This window comes from Falco biarmicus, chromosome 9 (genome assembly GCF_023638135.1).
Source record: "Falco biarmicus isolate bFalBia1 chromosome 9, bFalBia1.pri, whole genome shotgun sequence".
In the NCBI taxonomy this organism is placed as follows: Eukaryota; Metazoa; Chordata; class Aves; order Falconiformes; family Falconidae; genus Falco; species Falco biarmicus.
The window spans coordinates 28,524,322-28,541,180 of record NC_079296.1 but is presented as its reverse complement, the minus strand read 5'-3'; the positions used below and the strand labels follow the sequence as shown (position 1 = coordinate 28,541,180).

General features: G+C 36.2%; 1 protein-coding gene across 3 annotated transcripts in view; it reads right to left on the bottom strand.

Annotated features, from left to right (window-relative positions):
• ADGRA1 (adhesion G protein-coupled receptor A1) overlaps positions 1-16,859 on the bottom strand; it is a 277,331-nt gene that overhangs the window by 45,599 nt on the left and 214,873 nt on the right. For all 3 annotated transcript variants that reach the window (XM_056352198.1, XM_056352200.1, XM_056352201.1), the window contains 2 exons: positions 7,967-8,174; positions 6,831-7,039 (listed from right to left, as the gene is read on the bottom strand). In XM_056352198.1, coding sequence (XP_056208173.1) covers positions 6,831-7,039; positions 7,967-8,174 — 417 coding nt within the window. The remainder of the gene's footprint in view (positions 1-6,830; positions 7,040-7,966; positions 8,175-16,859) is intronic.

Below are 16,859 nucleotides of genomic sequence, written 5' to 3'. Positions count from 1 at the left end.
GTAGCAACAGTGTGGTTATTTAAAGAAATAAATATCTTGGATCTTTCTGAAAATATACTCTGAAAAGTTATCAAAATTGTGAAAAAGGAAACACAGTGAAGCTACACACTTATGTAGAAAAAAAAATATGAAAGCAGTTTTACTTCAGGTAGCATCTTTCAGTGTGCTAAAGAACTAGCTTTTAACAGTGTAAATGCAAGGATCAACCAATCACTGTCTGAACATCAGTATAAAAGCTAATGCCATATGTCCTACAGGGATACAGCCATTTTGCCTGCAGAAGAATAAAGAACAATCAGCATCTTAAAACTAATTCAATTTTAAAATATTCATTTTTTACAATTACCTCTTTCCTAATCTTCTACCGTAAATAAGTGGTAAAACTTTTGAGTATCACAATGCATTATTGCCAATGTAGAATAGCCTTTTTAAGAGTTTTGTATATTGAAAACTGATTTAATTATAGATATAATAAATATATCTGGTCTGCTTTTTGATGATAATATAACCTTATTGATCTGCCAGCCTCCCCTGAGTAATCCTCTGGGGAAGACAGCATGCAGGAAAAAAAAGTTACTTTTATTTAATGCTGTATGCAAAGCACCGTAATTGTATGTTACTTTTTACAAAGGTGGGTTTGATTTTGTTTCCTAGAGGGGATTCAAACAATGATGATATTGGAAAAATGGCAGGGATTATCTACAGGAAAATGAATATACACAAGACTTTGACCATTACATCCACAACTACAAGGCCAGTAAGATGTTGTCTAATGACAATCCGTCATTCATTCACCCGTCTAAGAAGGAGTGAAACCAGCTTCTTTCAGCTGTAAAATGCCACCATAGTAAATGAGGCACAATAGAAACTAGTGATGGAAATTAGTGACAGAAAAGACTTTCTATCAGCTATTTCATCCAACAGTCAGATTTATAAGAACATCAGAGTACAAATGGGACTGTTTCAGCTTTACTTGAGATTTCATTCAAAAAAGTCAATGGAAACAGACACATCTATACTGGTCAGTTAATACTCAATATGAAAGTATAAAGAGGTATAGACAAATTACATACCCAAGGCAGCCCTGAGACATCTAATAGCAGACGTTGAGAAAGCTGAAGGAAAGATACAGTGAACTAATACTAAATATCTGGTACTTTCACAAAATCCCAGCTGCTAAAAACAATCTAGTTTGTGTTGTAAATTTTTGTAATCTATATACTTACATTGACAAATTAAATATTTATTTTTAATATATTGATTGTAATAGCATGACGTTAGAAAGTATAGTCAAACTGGTTTCTGTGTTCAGAGTAAGACAGTTGAAATTGTTTTTCCCAAGGAAGTAATATCCAAGCACCACAGAGATTTAGAAACACAAGTGCATTTGAACAATCAAGTATGTAAGAATTAGATTCCTATTTGTATTTAGACTCCTCCTACTTAAACAAAACAAACTAAAAAATTAGGTGCCAAATATTACAACGTTTAGGAGCCAGAATATGGAAAGAGTTGGGTCTCTACGGAGAGCTGAAAACACTGCAACGCACACTCAGTTGATGTGCTGGAGGGGACTGCTATTTGGCAGGATCTCAACAGCCTGCAGGAATGGGCTTACAGGAACCTTGTAAAGTTCAGTGAAGAGAAATAAAAAGTTTCCTGTCTTTGGGACAGAGTAACCCTGACAGCAGTACAGGCTAGGGGACAGCTGACTGGAAAAAAGCTTTGCAGGAAAGGACCAGAGGGTCCCAGTGAACAGTAAATTGAAAGCAAGGCAGTGGTGAGCCCTTGTGGCACCTAAGGTGAAACACATATTGGGCCATATTGGCAAGAGTGCAGGCAGCAGGCTGAGGGAAGTGATTATTCCCTTCCGTTCACCACTTGTGAGACCAAATCCCAACTAGTGTGTTCAGTCTGGGGCACTTCAGCGCAAGAAAGACATTGATGAATTGGAAGGAGCCCAGCAGAAGCTACCAAGACAATAAGATGGCTAAAGACCTGGATTCTAGGTCTTTAACTTACATCTCCTGCCTCCTAAGACTGGGCCCATTTTACTGAGCTCCTTTATAGTCTGGATCACTCTGTCCTCTGGTTGAAGCTGCACCACAGAGAATGCAAGATCCATTAAGCCAGTAGAAAGCACAAGCAAACAGAAAGAGCGAGCTTGAGCCAGAGGCTTGATTTGTTATAAAGTTAGTGTGTTTTGAAGGAGACAAGCCTAGATTTTTTGTCCCCAGTAACAAGCCAGTTTATGCATTTTATAAAGCAAATAATACATGTTATTAAGTGTAATTTAATAAAAAGTAGATGTAATCCAAGGAGAAAGGAGTAAGAGTCAGATCTTGCTCTTATGAGTACTCCAATTCCAAAGCTTTATGCAAAACACTGGCACATTCAGGAATATTCTGAAAAAAGCAACCTTTTCTGGGAAGCTGGACTCAACACTGTTCACATGGGCTAAGCATTCTCTGTTAGGTGAGCAGCATATGCCAGCTGAGGACTTAGGTGAAGAGTATGTGCTTCCTTGCCCAGGCCTCTGAATGACAGCAGGGCTTAGAAGTCTAGCTCTTCACACTGGGAAGCATCAACACACATGCAGAGGAGTCTACTTCAAGGAAATTTTGCAGTTCCCACTACACCAAATGTTAATTTCACAGATAGCAGGTAAACTTTCTGGATCACTTTCATAGTCTTTGGTGCTTAAACTCTGCTAAGGTCTATTCTGTAGGTGTAAAAGTAGGTGTTTAAACACATCAAAAAATTGAAGAGTTCATTCTTAAACTTGTCGTTATAAGCAGTCTGATTTTTCAAAGTACTGAACTGCGTTTCTACAGCCTGTTACAAGAAAACCCTGTGTTCTCTATGGGGAAAATGTCAAATACTGTAATTATGTCAACCTTCTAAATGACATCTCTGTAATTCTTCCCCGACTCATGAATTAATTTCTCATAAAAGCTTAGGCAGGCTGTTTAATTTGGAGAAGACCTGTAACGTGGAAGTTTAGAAGACTGTTTTTAGAACTGAACTACTTGAATAGGCCTAAGAAATTCTGAAATTGTCTCCAGTCACACTGAAAATACTGAAAACAGCTTTTGTGGTACGGTGATCCTACCAATTTGGAAAGACTTAAAAAGATTCAAGGAATGCTTGTAAAACTACAGGAGAAAAATCCTGCAACTCTTAGCATGATCTGTTCCTAGTATCTTGCCTCTCTTCAAGTTCTCATTCACTCAGTTTTCCAAGGTTTGCTTCCAGAATAGTTTCAAATTTGTTCTGTTTTTGTCAGCTCAGTCTCATCAGCCCTAAGTATCTCAAATAGCCATCCACTGAATGTATGCTACTTTTGCAAATAATGATTCCTTACACTCACAAAATAATAATAATAATAATAAAATCCAATAAAACCCCAGCTGTTAATGACATATTGTGATAAAACAGGAAAGGAGTTATGATTTTGTGTTTGTTTGACCTATCTTCCAGATTACGATTAAAAATGCTAAAAATATTTATTAATCCATTTTATGTTAATTGAGAAGTAGCATGCTTAGATTTAAGAATTTTACTATTTTATTTGGCAGATTTGAGGAAATTATTATTGATGAAGCAATCTGAGAGGGAAAAGGAAATCTTCTATACAATAACAGTAATATCAATCTCTATTGAATTGCCATTTTGTTCTAAGAAAAATTAAAAGAAGAACAAAGGACAATGTATGCTAAAACATATTTAGCAAACTTTGAAATTCATTGTTGCTGTTGGATATTTCTGTTGTCCCCTGAAGAGTTTTCACTCAGGTATACTATGGCTACAGGGCACTAGATTCATCATAACATACACAGACATTGTCCTGAAAAATTAAAATATTGATATACAGCCCAGTTCACAAAAGAGCACAAATACATAGTATTTATAGAACAAATACTTATAATTAGATATACCAAAGTTTCAGAACATGTAAGTTCATAATTTTACTCTAAACCAGAAAATCATATTGCAGAGGTTCATAGTTGAAGACTCTAGAGGGCTTTGGCTATGTCTGAAAGAACAGAGTGTGACTGTCTCTCTTCCTCCTACAGACAACAGAAAAGACAAAATAGGGGACTGGTCTAAACACACAACAGTATATGAAGAGAAATGCAGGAATACACCTCAGGAGTTTAGTTCACAGTATTTTCCTCTCACCCACCCCTAAGACATAACATTAAAAAGTTGGTAAGAATAAGATCATGTTGTATTACGTCTGACACTACTATTTTACTTCCATCCACTGGCCCAAGCCAGAGCAGAGTAAAAGCTTGACAGCCTGCAAGGGAAGGAGCTTGTATCTCCTTTCCAACTCAACCTCCAAACTGTACGCTCTCTCTCATTGACATCACTTGAACAACTGTCACAGAGAGAAATCAAATGGCTCTACATGAATCCTCTCACTTGAAGTATGCTCATGCTTATTAATTATCAATCATAGCTGATAAGTCCTTGATTGCTGCCTTTCTAAAAAAGGACTCTACGAAAGCTTTATTTTAACCCTTTTACGGTACATAGGCAGAAACATCTTTCATCAAAGCAGTTCCGCAAACTTTGTCTTGCTATTTAAAAGATGACAAATCAGAATATACGCTGTACTAGCTATAAAATGACATTTGGCTTCTATTTCCTCTTGTTCCATAGCAGGGTATACATTATTCTGGTGGTGATGTAAAGCTTTATTGCTGCTCTTCAGTTTACAGATGCTACTTCAGTTTTCTCCTATTATCCCAAAACATAATAATCAACTATGAATCTTTATGGTTTAATAGATTAGAGAATTATAGATTAATAACATGGATCATGATATTGTAGCCAATTGCACTGGCTACATACCATACGCTAGCTATTCTGAATTCGCTGACAGTTTGTTAGTGTTTTAAAATATATTAGGCACTGAGGTGTGAATTACAAAGATACACATAGGGACTTCATATAGTTCATCTTATAAATTAATAGCTTAGCATGTATATGTATCTATGCATAAAAATTACTTAAGGTCAGGCATCTTTTTTTCTTAAAAGTTAACTGCGAAACACAAGCTAAGGAACATATCACGTTGTTTGCTACCAGATCAATTGCAAAGCAAGGGTGAGTCTGAGATTCTATCTTCTTGTCTTGCACAGATAAAAATGGAAGGTGCACAGAGGAAAAAAAGCAAAGTTGAATTACCATGACAAAACAAACACAAGACCGAAAACAGAATTACATACCAGATGCAAAAGCTGCAGTAAAAGGTGCCTCGGTTGCCTTTACAGTTGTAGAAAAAACAATCTGCTACATCTTATCAAAGATAAACATGTAGTCCACTCACAAACCAAAAATTAATTGTAGCCCTTTTTTCAATATACAGCTTTTACAAACAAAATGAAACCACGGAATTGGGTGTTTGCAAGCAATTAATTAACATTTGGTAACTTTACAGGCTGAACCCAAGCAGCTGAAGGAGGAGGAAGCCATTTTGGGTGTGGCACCTGCAAAGTCAACAGGTGCTTCCTTTAATGAATTTAGGAAAACATCCTCAAAGTAAAATTATGTTTCACATTCAGGGAAAGAAGTGGCTGGGGGGAAAAAAGGGAACTCACAGAAGCTGTAGAAAATCAGATATATTTGATGTCGCCAAATCTTAGGAACAGCTCTTAAATTCTGAACAATTCTGGAATGGGTGAAAAAATGTTCAAGTAACTCTGAGGGAAATCAGTTCTTATCAAGTGGACGATAATATCTGCATTTAACTTGTGGGTGCCACAGCCTTGTGCTATGATTGGCTACCATCTGGGCTCCATCTGACAGCAGCAGATTGGTATTCTCTGCACACGTCCTCACAATTCCTGTCGCCTATGTTTGCTGTCCCTTACACATACACACAATACGTTATTTACTCAACTATAAACATTTATGTAACGTACACAAGCAGTATCTACAGTACCATCATGCACCAGAATGCAGGATCAATCTGGTATTAATAATACACATCTGGCCAATCTTTTTACAACTGGTTTAAACCACATATTTTTAATGGTGCAAACATTTTCTCACCTATATGTGTTAGAAATCTCTCATTTATTGTTTGCTTTCCTTTATTCCCTGACTAATAACAGGTCCTTATTACATGCATAATATTTTTGCTTTCATGAAGGTAACTTTCTTGTAAGCAGGATAGTTAAATAACTGCAATAGGAACTGTAAGTGAGACGGAGAACAGACCAAAGCAGGCTGATGTGTTAGCACTGCACAGAATTATTTTTCTTCATGAACAGCAATTTCATAAGAAGGCTATCTTCACAAACTGAAACCCGTCCAGAATCAACAAGCACAGCATTGTCCTTACTTAAAAGAGAAGAAGATGTTATTCCTCTCGATTTATTAAATGATTCAACATTGCGGTATGCCTGCAACTAATTAGTATGATCAACACAGTGCAGGGCAGGAACAAAAGCAGACCAGCCTCTGAGATGTGCTGATGTAAAAGCACACAGGAGTATACATTTTTAAACCCTGTCCTATAATTTATAACCATTACATCCTAATCATTCCTTGATGGAACTTTCATTTGTAAGCCTGAATTTAATGTCATTTCTGATTAGGCCTGTCTCTGGTTATTAAAACTGACCACCAGGTTTATTCACTTACTAGCAGTTAAATAACTTACTTTCTCTAAGACTGTCTTATACTAAACGTTATAGAAAACAGAAGGTCAGTTACTGACAAGTAAGAATGATACAGATGCACACAAAAAAGAACATACATGCATAGCAAAAGAGAGAGGGAGAAATACAGGTGTATTTGCCAAGTCATATACTTACCATTAGCACTGCAAAGTTACTGAAGTGTGTACTCTGAATGGTGGTAATGTTGCCTGCAGAACTAATTATGTGGCACCCTTCTCCCCACCAGCCTCCATGTCCATCTAGAAGGTCAAAATCCCAGAAGGCTGCAATGGGGTCTATACCCCGTGCAAAGTGCCTCAGCCCTATAGTAAGAGGGCTGGTGAGGTTTCCAAAACTGCACCCATCTGCAAAAGCAACAAACTGAATCAGAGAGATGGAGTGGTGAACCTTTTATTGATGAATGCTGTGTAAAGATATCAGGTGCACTAAACTATGGGGAAAAAAGCAATAGATGTACCCTTAATGGTCAAAATCAAAGGCAGTGCTCACATTCAGAAAAAAGTTTGCAACTGTATAAATAAATCTGAACGTTTCAGTCCCATAATGTGTCCAAATGATCTAATCATCCTTCACAAAGCAGATTTTTTTTGTTTCGGATTCTTCAGTTATGACCTGTGTTACACTATTGCCTATGTAACTGCAGAAACATCTCAGGGTATGATTAATAGCTGAGACAATTCTGCACTTTGAAAGTCACATTTAAACATTTAAAAAATGTTAATAGAAATAAAAGCACTATTCCATATCAAATAAAATTAGTAAAATTGCCTGAGTGAATAATTAATCAAAATAATGACTCACTAGCACATACAATTTATCACATTTAGACAAAAGCCTTTAACACCTGTTTTACATCTATCACATCAGAAAGTATACTGGTGACTATTGATACATGCAACAGGGCACTACTCCCACTCCAAAAGCCTTATTTTCATCAGTGTCTAGTACGTTAACGTTGCAATTTTCATTATAAGGAGTAAATCAAGGTTCTTTCCTATAGCACTATGCTTTAAGAAACAAGCATTATAACAACGCTGTCAAAAAACAGTAGTCTAGAATTTGCATTCTAGTCACACGGCAAGTGCATTTCTTTATTTGCAGGATGATTTGAATAAAACCATGCAGACAGGAACAATTGCAAACATTTGTACTAAAGAACAAGACTGTTTCCAGCCTCTCAGCACGCTGTATACTCTACTCCTCTGTTCTCTACATAATCAAGTATACTGTAGCTTTTAGATTAAAGGAAACAATTCATAACAACTCCTTACCTATTTTAGCAAAAACAACTGGTGTGGCAACCGTCCTACGTTTCCCATCATCTGCAAGATTTGATGAGTTTCCTGTGCTAGGAAAGAGTTTTCCATTCCGAAAGACAATAAACTGTAGCTTGCAAGTGGAGTTATCAACAGATTGCCAGGCTGAAGACTGAGAGAAGACAGACTGTGGCAAATGAACTGAAGCTACGGCTACAGCATTCTGTACAATGAGAAAAAAAAAGAAACATTTAAAATGCAAATCACAACAGGGTTGCTTTCACGATGTTTTAAACTCCTGTACAAGAAATGTATGCTGCCTTCCTTTTCCAACACGCTGGAAGCAACCAAAGAAGCATGAGCTGTAACCATGGGAATAGGATTGGTACAGTGCATATTAAAAAGGAAAACGTTTTGATTGAATGTAAGAGTCTATATGGTCAAGCTCCCTGCTGCAGAGGTGAGAATGGTTCTTACCGTGCCTGCTAGAGGGTCCATCAACACTGCAGATCTGATTTAAAGAGACAACCTCTACCAGGTTTTCTCCTTCACTTAAAACAGAATCAGACAACTTACATTAAAACATTTCTCTAAAAGGTACTTAAAGAATATAAAAATAATTTTATTAATGCAAAAAATTACATCAGCAGACAATTGCAAGTGCAGTAAACAATTCATTTTATGAAAATGTTTTTCTTGCATCATATATGGAAAATCAGTTACCACTGTGTTTTAGTAATGCAGGATTAAAAAATATTACAACCACTAATGTAAAAGAAGAAAACAAGACAGCACTAGGAGAAAATGAATGAACACTGTCAGATCACTATAATGGCTTTGAGTTGTGAGTGTGTTATACACCCTTTTACAAGCAGATAATTCCCTTACAGCAGAGCTATAAAATACACCAAACACTATGTTCTGAGGACTTCACACATCAAGCATTTTTTTCCTGCCAAAGTAGCAAACTAGCCATTAAAGCCTGAGATATTTACAAGAAAAAACAAATGATGAGCAATGGGAAAATAAAGAGGGAGTCTGTCCTGAGCCTTGAAGTGAAAAGTGTATGTATTTAAAAACAAACAAACTACAAAATGTTCTAATTTGCATTTTCCCCAAGGGCAAAGTATAGCTTCTGTGCACGTAATTTACATAGATTATCACACAGTTTACTCATAGCACATGCGTGCTACTGCTTTGAGAAGCAAAACAATAATCTCCACAATCATGTAAACAAACATGACATTAATATGTGTCCATGTGCTAGGAGAAATACACGTGAGAGATAAAGGTACAACAGAGATCAGCGAACTAAAATGAGTATGAGAAGCATCTAGTGACCTCACGATCACTATGGGAAAAAAGCATGAGTAGTTTGTGATGTCATTAGGATGCTTAAATAAACAGAGAAAGGCTTCTGTACAATTTTCTCTTTATTATCATGTATATTTTGGAAAGGTTTTGTAATTTTAACAATAAAACCACAAAAATTATTTTTTAAAAATAAGTATTCAATCTATCTGATGCCATTTATTAAAAATACTCAGGAAAATGAGAGCAAATAGCAACAGGATCTTTCTGCATTAGATTTTAAAATTACTATGAAGGCTTTAATTGGAATTAACTGAGCTAAACATCTAGAACTCGTCCTTAGATTGTTTGCACTGCCAAATTCACTAAAGCTGTCATAATTGGCTTTATCTCATGCTTCTGAAAAAAAGACGTATTTTACTCTATGATATCCCAAAGTATCTGTATATACTGAACCTCTGATGATACCATTTTGGCCATACGACTGTTATCAGCAAGTACGCACAGAAATTTTTACAAGCATCATTTGTCAAGCCCCAGATCACTGTTGAGGACTTACCTGGAAATATACAGAAGTGTAAGAGAAGTTACAGTGTAATTAACTTTATATTTATACTGGGTTTTTATTACTATTCTGTGTTGGAAAAAGTGACAACAATGACATATTAAATTACATACTAATTACTTATTAGACACAAAAAAGAGAAAGCTAGAAGCATCTGAATAAGCTTATGATAATGAAACCAGCAGCTAAAGGCACTTGGATAAGCCACAGTGTGCTATGACTTCACAAAAGCAGTCTACACAAGCCAGAGAAAACAACAGGTTTATAGCACTTTTGCTAAGAGGGGAAATTGTCTAATTCATTGTGGTTCTCTAATTTCTTCTCCACTGGGACTTACTGATACCAGTGGGGAAAAGTAATAGCGTAGGCAGAGCTTGGCTGTGAGACTGAGGAGGTGCAGAGATGCTGCCCAGGTCTGACACGTGAGCTGGCACGCAGGTCTGATGACAGGTCACATGGCTGGGGAAAGACCAAGGTGGTGCCCACCACTCCCCTCCTCACTGCGGCCTGTCTCTGCCCAGACAGACACCCTTCACCACGTACCATGAAAGAAAGGAGCCCGATCTCGGTGCCCCAGGTCCTACCCACAGACTACAGCTTCACCTCACATGGGCAAAGCCAAACACCGTGAAGAAACACTGTACACAGCCTACAAATGGTTTTAGTGTGAACTGCTTGCACTCCTTGGGCTGAATGAATAAATCTCACATGTGCAACAACAACTTACTTACGCGACAAAAAGACACATTTACAGAAAATGACAAAAAGACACATCTCCTTCAGGAGACTCTTTTTCTCTATTTGTCTCCTCAAAATGTACCAAGAATATACATACCCATAACGATAACTACTTAATACTCTTCATTAAATAATGTCCACAGTCACTTGCTGGGATACAGTTTAATTGTGAATACTACCCTATGTAATTGTTATTTCAAACAATGTCTTTTGAGTGCAGGCAGTCTAGTGGAGGGAAGGACAAAGGGACAGGGCTGTTCCTTGACTGGACAAATGCACACATAAGATTTGAACATCAAATATTTACTTTACATAGAAATCCCTCAAAATTAAACATCAAACTGTCTACTACAACAATATGCTTGCCAACAAGCTCCTGTACTAGGTTATTAATGAAAAATGCACACATTGAGAGTGCCCACACATTCACAATGCTGTTTAAAAATATGAATAAATATTTTAAAACAATTTTTACATCTAAGATACATGAGAATCTTCTTTTCAATAGCATTACTCATTATTCACAGGAGAGGGATGATCTGAGCACTCCGGTGATCCCTGTTATTGTGGCAGAGGATGGATGGAGCCTGACTGGAGGCTTAGTCTGGGATTCTGCTAATCTTAGTTGTGGTGGTGAGTAAGTTTCCCCACTCTTGCCTCAGTTTCGCTCTCACTTGGTGAAATAAAAATGATGATATTTATTTTGCTCTGTAAGGTGCGCTGGAGTTCACAGATGAACATAATATGGAAACAGACTATTACTAAAGCCAATGACAGTAACATCAAATTTTGAGTGAATGACTGTGCTTCAGATGTTTCAAAATCCACATAAATCTAACTTTTAACAAATTTATTTCGACACCGTATCATCACATCTCATAAGAACTGACATTTCTGAGCATGCTAGTGGCAGCATCTCAGGAAGCTGCTCCACCTCTAAGAGGGGAGAAAGAGCACTAGAGACAGAACCACCACCGGGTGTCCTGCATAGGAGCTGTAGCTTTGCAATGACACAGGTCAGCACCGGCATCTTGTATTTTCCCTGGAAAAGCTTAAATCCTGTGTCAGCAATTTATTAGTCAGGATTTAGACATTCTGTGAGCGTTTTCAAAACAGAATGTCAATAATCCCTCCATGACTCCATTTCACTTCTAGTCTTACTAACTGGATTGTACTGGCATTGATTAGAAAAAGGAAATCCTGAACATACTGTACATTTTTCTAAGGAATATTTTTTTTGCTGGAAAATGCCAGTGTTTTAAAATGAAAGCTATCCACAGATATCCACCCATTTGCACATAAATATGATAGAAATAATGCAAATTTCAAAACCTCGCAGTTATCGTCAATGTTATCTGCTCAGATATTAAAAAATCTGCTGTATGACCTTGCAGCCAGGGACAGAGGGCTTATCAGCTCTAAACCAGCTTTGAGGATTTTCCGGGAGGGCTTCTAAGACTCCTGGCTCCTAAGACTTCTTGGAACCTGGGACACTTTCCCAAAAGCCAAATGAAATATTTTTTAAACACTCTGAATCATGATTTGGAAAGTACAGTTTTGTAAGTACTTTTGAAGTTTCATGTTTTGTTTCCATTTCAGAGCTATTTTTTTTTGTGTGTGGAATTTTTCAAAATATCTGAGGAACAAAAAGCACAAATAAATCCAACTGGATGCTGAAAGTTTTATATTTGAATGGAAAATATCATTCTAAAGAGGAAATGGTCCTCAGGATATTGAGAGCTATGGACTCTTGACATTTTTGCAGCTCATGCATGTGTCACCCTTATTAAAAATGTTTTAAGGGAAAAATGAAAGATTTGAAGTGAAGTCTTTTCCCCAGGCAATTTTATTCTGGTCAGCAGCCCATTCCTTATAATCAATGCTAGCATTTACAAGGAGTTTTTAAGTGTTTAGGAAAGACAGCCTCTTGCCTTAGGTGCCTTTGTGATATGTTGGTCCCTCTACTTTCATGATTCTTTTAAGAAACCTGCTACCATTTTCAACATTGCTTCCCAATTATCTTGTTCTACTTGTCTAAAATTTATCATAATATTGAGAGATAATACCCATTATCAGACAATCATTACCAAGAAAGATACTTGGTAACCACTGTGGAATGACATAAATCAAATTATTTTCAGTAGCTCTTCCTTGCATATGCTTTGATACTAGATTCATTTTGAGTTCAAGCACAGTATTTCTGTTCGAGATTAAAATACATTTCATAGGACTCATCCAATTTTGAGTCCTCAGAAGGGTCATAAGGTGTATTTTTCCAGTTGGCAATTTCCTTAACTCAAAAAACAGCACTGTAACAAGTCAAAAGAAAACTGGAGGGAACGGAAAAAAAAAAAAAAGGTAAATGAAATCACCTGAACGCCTGGCAAAGAACTGGAAAAGCAGCTCCACTGCTTCCAGACTTTAAAGAATCTGATGAGGTGTTTTATAGATTCAGATGCAAGATGCCATAGATTGTATTATTTAAGATACAAGGGTATTGCCAAAACAGGCACAAGCTATATAAAGTTACAGTAGCAGGAAATAAAAAGTAGAAACTAAGCTCTACACATAAAAGCCTATATTACTAAATATGTACTGAGTTCATAGTGTGGTCATCCTAATAAAATTAAGCAAATCAATTATTTATACATATACAATAGATTTTATTTAGTCCCTCAAACGAGACAGCAGCTCCTTAGAAGCAACTGAAGATTTCAGTTTGGAGTTTATGTTAAAGGTTTGGTGGCTAACATAACAAAAAGGTGCAAAATTGTTTTTTCAGCTGTCTCTCCTGGTAGATACTTAAATAACACTCCTTTGGAATTATCTCAGCACATGATATATGAGATAAGGACAGGCATTTGGCCCAGTGCTGTGAGGCTTTATGTAGACTGCACATGAGTTACTGATCTCTTTTTCTGGTATGAAAAGTAGAAACAACCCAAAAAATTTAGACTGTCTGGGAAAATGCTAAATAAAGGGTCTGTAAAAAGAATGGAAACAATGCCAGTTTGAAGAAATACAGTTATACAAGACATATACTCAATGACAAACAACTGACAGGTCCTAAAAGAGAGAGGATTGTTTTGTTTTGTTTTTAATGAGAAGATACCAAGCAAGGAAAGTAGGAGATCCACAGCCATGTTAAATTACCTACATAACCTTGCTCCTGGTTCATCACAATTTCACTACCCTTTTTAGACTGCTGTTAAACACAAGTCTGAAAAGACTCAGAGATGACTACCAAGTGAAAGCAAAATGTGGATTCCCAGAGAGAAGTAAAGAGGTGCCTCCAAAAATGCAATATAAAATCAGCCGGCTATTGAGATGAAATTGCTAAGCATGTTAGTATCATTATGTGATAAAATCAGTATGTAGTACTGCTGCAGACCACATCCATCACAGTATCTGGAAACCTAAGTTCAGAGTCCAAGATATCTTTGTTCTATCTAGGTATAAATGCTGGTTTAATGCACAATGAAAATGTAGCATCAACAAGAAGTACAGGCAAATTGTATGAGAAGGTACAAAACCATCTTAATATGTGTTTAAAGTTCTCACTAGTGAATAGTAAAAGTTATTTTATATATAAATAATTTATATAAAAATAGAAAAGAAAAGGAGTCATGCTATTGAAAAGTTAGATTTAGCAAATAACATAACATGGAAATATTAGAAAGTTGGTAATATAAAATAATTTTGGAAAACCTGATCGTTAGTAACCCTTTTCTAATAAAAGTAAAAAATAAAAGTAGTCTCTGCATTAAGGCTTTGTATTTCAAAGTTGAAAACTTGGTAAACTCAGGAAATCAATTGATAAAAGTTAATGGGACTTACAAGATCAAGAATGGATAAACAGATCAAAAAGGACAATGACTATAATCAGAAAGTCTATGAAAAGGGGACACACCTGCCCCCCACCCCCACCCACCCCCCACTGATCAGTGAAAAAAAGTGTTTCAAGAAATGGAGGGATACAATAATAATTGCCAAAACCTGTTTACCTACAGTGCTTGAATTCTTCAGATCTATATTAAAAAAAGGACAAGGGAAGAAGTAGAGCTGCCATATAGAAAGAATCAGGTAATAACATTTTTTATTTAACCTCAGTGAAAGTGTTGATGTTTACATGGAGACGTTAGGATCAATAATGAGAACAAGAATATAAAAATTACCACAAATGTCAAAGCAAAATTCAGTAAGAGCTGAATATTGTCATACAAATCTTTGAAAGAACTGACACATGAAATCAAAGGATAGTTGGATTATTTTTTTTTTTAGGAATCTACCAAGCTGGTTATAAAGCAATGATGACTGCTCTGTAAAATGATCTGCAGTTAGGGTGAAAGAACCAGGTTTGGCATGTAGATATCAATTTTATTGCACAGTTCACAACATTGCTCACAGCTGCTGCTGCCATATTAGTCTGCTTCTGTGTCCAAAGACAGGCTGCTTTTAAGCTAGAAAGAGCTGACTGGTAAATTGTGTGAAAACATGATGTCCTTTAGACACTAATATATGGACCTCTTCCATGTCACTGTTTCTACATTCCAGTGTGATGCACTGAAGTTGCTTATGCATTCATGCATTATTGCTCCAACCACAGGTCAGCATTTGGGAATTAATTATTAATGCATTTATGAAAATACTGTCAGAAAATGTAATATTTTTTTCCTAAGAAAAGGAAAATGTATGGAGTTCTACAAACAACAACTGACTTGTTAATCTGATATTGTGAGGGAAAAAGAGAAAGAAGGAAAAAAAACAAAGAAAAAAATAACACAAAGGGAAACAGGGTAGATTTACCAAAGGTAAATAATACCTGACCCACATCACAGTGCTCCTTGATAACTGTTTTCCTAGACAAGGCAATAGAATTCAACCAATTTCTCTCGTCTTCAGAAAAATACTGGATGCTACATAGAAAACCGTTAGCTGAGCTGAGACATTGAGAATTGGTAAGAAATAATGTCAGGTGAATACAGAACAAGCTAAAATTGATAATACAGTTATGTACATTAACAAGGGAAGACAGGCTGGAGCAAATATATCCAAAGTTTCTATGAAAATCAGTTAGAGACTTCCAATTTTTATCTGATGACATTGAAACAGAGAGGAATGTCACCTAAGACAACGTTCAAAATCATATGTTTTACAGATTTATAATGAGAATTTCTATTATAAGCTTTGGAAAGCGACAGACAAGGAAAAGGACCTGAAAGCAGTGGCTGATCACAGGATGACTCAGAGTCACTATGATTTAACAACAACAATCAAGACACATACAGTCCAGAACATACAAAATGACACATTTCCATGGAAATACTCTGATTTTAAAGGCCTAATCAGAAACATACTACATGATTTTGACAAACTGGGCTCAGGAAAAATCAGTCCAGAATAGAATGGGTGTAAAGGATGGTTAATAAGGTCACCATTAGAATGAATAATTTGTTTCACAGGTGCAGAGTAAAAGCTTTGTTAGCTGAGCAAAATGAAAGAAGAGGCTGTGCCTGCTGTCTTTAAAAAAAACAGAGGAATAGCAACTAGGGAGGAACAAGAGTCCTGAGCAAATAGCCAGCATGAGCACAAGGACAAACAGGACATTGGTGAAGAGCAAAAATGCAGACTTAAAAGTATGAAAATGCTTCTTAGCCTTTATAACAGACAGGACAGGATAGTTTTCAAAGATTATGGACACCCCAAAAATTTACCAACTTGAGAGAAAGTATTTGAAAACTTGATGATAGAATTACACAATGCAGTTAGAAAAGTTTTGACTTATTTCTCTGTTTTACAAGGTGTCTAAAATTCCTTTTGAGAATGCATGAATTCCACGAATAAAGGAATTCCTAAACTTCCTACTTCTACTTACATCCCCACTACACAGTTAATAGAGTTCATAAAAGACCCACTAAGAAGAAAAAAAGTTAAAAAAACTATACAGTCGTGGTAGATTCAAGGAATTCACATCTGCAATAAAAGAGCATTGAGCATGGAAATTATATTACCATTTTTTTGAGAAACGACAAAATTCTGCACACACGTAACTGCTGCAGACAGGAAACTTGAAAACTGAACCACTTATTTAATGTAGAAACTTATTTTTAAAATCTTAAAATGAATGTCTAAAAATAGAAAAATTAAACACAGATCTCACACAGAACAGTAAAAAATGAAGACATAGGCATATTTCTATTACTTATCTTCCTATTATTTGTCCTTAAAACTGAAGAAATCTTTAGCACTTAAGTTACATGAGCTCAGTCTCCTATACTGCGGGATGGTCAAGAC